Source organism: Nelumbo lutea, chromosome 6, assembly GCF_056320005.1.
Source record: "Nelumbo lutea isolate HS-2025 chromosome 6, American lotus-T2T, whole genome shotgun sequence".
Lineage (NCBI taxonomy): Eukaryota > Viridiplantae > Streptophyta > Magnoliopsida > Proteales > Nelumbonaceae > Nelumbo > Nelumbo lutea.
In genome coordinates, this window is record NC_142689.1 from 7,779,804 (window position 1) to 7,784,782 (window position 4,979).

Consider the following 4,979-nt stretch of genomic DNA (forward strand, 5'->3'; position numbering starts at 1 on the left):
TCTGGACTACTGAACCTGAGGGAAAAAAACAGAATTTCTGTTGCATTGGCAGTTTGGTTAAGAAGTTTGGCCCCTTGTTCAGAGGCCCTGCTCAGAGAGCAGAGAGACACATGACTTGGTGTAATGGTAAAATCTCAAGCTGGCAACCATGAAGACGCAGGTTCGAGTCTGAGAGTGGCCACTTTGTGCAAAAAAATGCCAAAGATTAGGACCATATCCGGTCTACCCCTCTCAAGACCCCAGATTGCTGAGACCAAGTGACCAACATTGGGTGATGGCCTTATTTTTCAATTGCTACAGTGTTTGATTGGAGAGCTAAGTCGAACATATGTTAGAACAGCCATCAATTTTCCATTTATTCCTTTTCTTAATAAGAATTTAAATGTAAACAATAAATCAAAGAAGAGATACATCTTGTAACAGAAGCCAAATCAAACACCTGCTTCTACCTTAAATAGTAGCTGAAGAAGTGAATAATTCAATGAACCCACTGCGTCACCAACCAATCAATATGTTGGTCAGCTTGATATGAATTCCCACTTCTCATAACTTCCGGTAGATGCCAATTTGTGCAATATGCCTGCAATAACTCCCCAGAAGGTGATCTCTGCAAATATCACTTATCACATACAACAGTCTTCCTTCTCAAAGTGCCAGTCTGCCAAACATTAATGAACACATGCTTTTGGATCCAATGGACCTGACATTGAATATTTTCATTTTCTTCTCCTTTTTTTCTTTGAAATGTAATAAAAGATTATACTACTTACAAGAGAGTTATTAGGGGTATTCATAATTACCATCCATTTACGAATGCTGCAAAGATACCTTGTGCTGCGCGCCTTCACAAACACTAGCATTGCATTCATTCCAATCCATTCGAGGACTAGAAATGGAGTTTGAAGACCCCAAACATCAATCTGTTGACTGTTGTGTTCATCAAAATGAGCAAGGTTAGGGAAGATCCAAAGTTGGTTTGTGGATTGAAAACCACAGAACAGTAAAAAGTGAAAAGTGTTGTACCAGGATGTAGAGCCCAGAAAATACAATTCCAGCTGCACCTGCTGTGAAACAAACGTAGCTAAAGCTGTACAGCTTTTTGTTGAGAGGAATATATAGCTAGCTACAAGCATGAATGTAGACATTAAAAGAAAAGGAAGACCCTAGACCAGGTGTATCAAAATGCAGCCATTTCAGAAATGATACTTAAAAACAAGGGACCTCAGTCCCTCACCATCTGTAAGATGAAGAATAGTGACTATGATAAGTAAAATAAGCCCTATAGACACCCATTGCTTCAGCCTCTCGGATTGACCCTTTGAAAAAGCAAAGTTCAATTGTAGAAGTAGATAGAAATTCGGATAGAGGAAGTAAGGTTAATTGGACTGAGAAAAGTATTAAATATGGTTTTCAGATGCATTAGGAGTTCTACCACAGCTCACTGCGACCAAAAAACAAATGGTTAATAGGACTGAGCAGAGAACCATTGAATTACATACCTTCAAGTGAATCAGAACATGCCCATAATGAGCTTCGATGGTACCAGAAAGGATGGCCGAAATGGAACTAGCAATACACAGTAAGATCAAGGCTGCATTTGGCATTGAACACACTGCATACATGCGGCTCATCCACATTTCACCTGTAATTTTCTGTGATCTCAGTTTCATTACTGGCAATCTTCGTCTTTATCTGAAAGAAATTGAAACTAAGAAGCGCAATTCATTTGTGAGGCCATTGCCATTAGACACATAGTGTAAATCTTTTCCCTCCACGAACAAAACTCCAGTCAGGAACATAGAGTGCGTATGTTGTGAACATATAAATGAGAAATGCAACGAACCCTCCAATCCTGGGAATTAACCCAAATTACCCAGATGAAATAAGCTTAATTGAAGCTCTTGTCTCCCCGGTTGGGGGTTTGAAACTTCACTTACCACTGCTCTTTGTGGCCATGGTCTCTGTTAGAGCCACAACCAAGTATACCAAAGCTATTCTCTGTTAAAACAAGAATTGATGAATTTCTGTTTAAGGAATATGGTCATTAAGTCTAGTTGGTCTGATACAGACCCATGAAGAAAACTAAACATGTATTTTTGTATAGATTGGGTGGGGAGTAACCAGAGAGACCTGGAGGATACCACACCAACGGATTCATCAGGGGCATGAGAGTATCCACCTTCAGTGTATTATGTTCATGCACCACACAGACAAAGCAAGCAAGGTAATGACGATTACATCATTAATCAATATGGTAAGTGTTTACAATTAAGAATATAAATTATACATAAACACTTTCTTTGAAACTTTTGGTTCAGTTAAAACAAAGGCCCCAGAGACCAGAAGAGAGTTCTTAAAAGGATCATCTTAATGGCGTCCTTGACCTTCGGAATTCTCTGTCTCTGAAAGATGAATTTTGAATGAGGAGCTGGGAACCGTTCCTGAGCCATGTGAGCGTTGCACCACCCTACTTACCCACTACTCTATGTTCATGGATTTGAGAACCTTAAATCAAGGTCCTCGACCCATATTGCATCGTTGGATATGGGCTTTGCCTGGAGTAGGGCCATAGCCCATATATCGATTTTGGGTATCGTTCACCAATTTCATCAACTACTTGCATCTCAGAATTTTGAATTTGATAGCAGAAGAATTCAACATAAGGATTTCATAAATAAAAAAGTAGAGTGTAGAAATTCAAGTTGGGCCATATTAGGTCAGGTGGAGGTTCATTCTAACCCAATCCAATTGTTGAACCCTCGTACTAAACCAAATCTGGTTACATCAGATTGGGTTAGGATCGGGTTGAGTCCAGGTTTTTAAAGGAAAAACCAAATCCAATCTCATTCTAGCCTGCTATTTTGGATTTCAGACAGATTCATATTTAATCGAACTCGAGTAAACAGTTACTTATTTTTAACTTATATCAAATTTTATAAAAAAGTATAGTGTAATACATAATATTTATATGTAGGCATTAATTTGTTATCGGATTCAGATTTTTATCAGATTAAGTGGATTTAAATCTGTATGCAATCTGATTACTAGGTTTTAACATCCAAATCCAAAGTAATTGGATCAGATGATATTGGATGTTCGAAACCAGCCAATTGAATTCTTTATGTAAAATATAAAAAAGAGGCATCCTATAATGGGGGTCGGGATCTCCTACACTTGCCTTCATTCTGGACATGTCTCCCATTAGGATTTAGATCTCCTAAACTTCTATATCAAGGTGTATTTTGCATTGCACCTCTCGTTTCACGTATATAGGTAAACCTTTTACCCTTGTCACATGGTAAACGGAAGTGAATGAAAAAAAGTGTTAGGAGGTTCAAAGTTCCCTTGTGGCCTCGTTACACTTGTGTAAATGCCTCTATACATGAGAATACACATGCATGCAATGAACGCTCTGAATCCTTTCCAGGCCAATGAGGAGAGGATCCCCTGTCGGCAAATGATCAGGGTGTTTGGTTTGTGGGTATTTATTGAATAAACGCTGTCAGATAGGTACTACTTCAGCAGTTCCTCTTTTTTGTTCTTCTGTATGCATCGAAAAATGGCAAAAGTTGACTTCAGTTTTTATGCATGCCTATTGTTTGTGGAAGTTATTTTTTAAAGCTTCCACAAACGGTTAGGCGTTTTTCACTGTTATGTTGATATAGAGTAATAGCTATAAATATATAACCCTAGCAAGTGCACTAGTTATCAAATAGTATAATAATATCGTTCCCACGGGGATTTAACAAAATAAGTATTAGAATCATAGTCTTTCCTAATTATTTGGACAGTCGAAATTTAGATTTGAGAAAACAAGAGCTACTGAAAATAAAGACTGGAACAAAGAAAATAAAAACAAGGGTGATCACTAATCGAATATGCAAAAGATGGAATCGCTAGGACTTTATTCATATTACCATAGCTATTTTTTATTCATATTTCTTATGATGAGTTAAAGCACTCTTTCATGGCTCATAAAATAATATTTTTTTTGCAAAAAAATAAAACAAAAGAAATGCTTGCAAAGCGACAAAATGGATGATATTAAATAATGTACACGTTAATGAGCAAGGGAAAAATCTCTTTTTTATGACAAATTTGACTCTACACAAAATTAACCATCAGTAATCCCATTCTTTTTTTTTTTATTATTATTATAGGGAGATGGAATAAAAAAGCAAGACGTGAAAGAGGAGTCATGGCGTATTATTATATGAAGGTGTAAGTGGTGTGGTAAGGCGACGAAGGTTGGTCAATTCTTCGAAGGTCTGGAGAGGATGACAATAAAGAGAGAGAACATGGAGAGGAATGTTGGTTGTAGAGGACAATGGGAGAAGAACAGATAATGGATGATAAGAAAGAGAAAGGTCCCCTAACAAACTCTAGGATCAAAGTTATATGATTCTCTCTGATGTGGGGAAGAGTTATTCCCCTATTTTATAGAAAGGGTCCCTAAGGCTATAAGGAGAAATCTAAAAGAAGACATTTTCTATTAGGAAATGGTATATTTATCTTTATATCGGCTATTAAGGGAGCACCATTGAGATTTCACCACGTGTCCAACGAGATTTAAGGATAGAGTTTCCCTTCTCCTAAGGATTCTCGGGTGGCGTATATAGGCTACGTCCCCTTACAGGTTTTCCTGTAGACATGTGTGAAGGGTAAGACTTGGATCTGACTAGTGTGCTCGGGTGTTCTGCTCGATCGCCTCTAAGGCACCTCGTCACAACTAGTTGTGACCAGAAACAATGCCAATCTCCTGTAGACGGGTGTCGCCAGCCTCAAGGTCTATCCTTTGTTCATTATAGTAGGAGTTGCCATTTCATGTTCATCGCAAGATGCTAATAGTGCATTGGGCTCTTGCAATATCATTTTATGTCCATCACAAGTCTAACGTGATGCTGATCTGTCATCGCTGATCTGGGGAGATGTTTTATGTTCATTGCAGGTCTTTAATTCCATTTCATGCTCATCGCAAA

The 4,979-nt window shown here is 38.1% G+C and overlaps 1 protein-coding gene across 9 annotated transcripts; it reads right to left on the reverse strand.

The window, feature by feature from the left end:
- Nucleotides 1-329: 329 nt before the first annotated feature.
- Nucleotides 330-2,465, reverse strand: LOC148847134 (uncharacterized). Of its 9 annotated transcripts, none has more exons than XR_016101144.1 (4): nucleotides 1,500-2,465; nucleotides 1,024-1,123; nucleotides 829-927; nucleotides 330-700 (listed from the first exon to the last, which is right to left on the reverse strand). XR_016101144.1 is itself a non-coding variant. In XM_088951558.1 (4 exons), the coding sequence occupies exons 1-4, from the start codon at nucleotides 1,668-1,670 to the stop codon at nucleotides 479-481; spliced, it is 465 nt and encodes a 154-aa protein (XP_088807684.1). In that variant the 5' UTR covers nucleotides 1,671-2,465; the 3' UTR covers nucleotides 330-478. The 9 variants fall into 9 exon arrangements, 4 of the variants coding, with proteins under 4 accessions (XP_088807684.1, XP_088807682.1, XP_088807686.1 ...); XR_016101143.1 differs by having other exon boundaries at nucleotides 330-607; nucleotides 801-927; XR_016101142.1 differs by having other exon boundaries at nucleotides 330-658; nucleotides 801-927.
- Nucleotides 2,466-4,979: the final 2,514 nt, after the last annotated feature.

Excerpts from the sequence above, each read along its gene's own strand:
- LOC148847134 (XM_088951556.1), bottom strand. The coding sequence starts at position 1,670 with ATGAAACTGAGATCACAGAAAATTACAGGTGAAATGTGGATGAGCCGC. Across the intron at positions 1,065-1,499 it reads ATGTTCTGATTCACTTGAAG|CAGGTGCAGCTGGAATTGTA; the intron begins GTATGTAATTCA and ends TTTGTTTCACAG. Across the intron at positions 928-1,023 it reads TTTCTGGGCTCTACATCCTG|TCAACAGATTGATGTTTGGG; the intron begins GTACAACACTTT and ends TGAACACAACAG.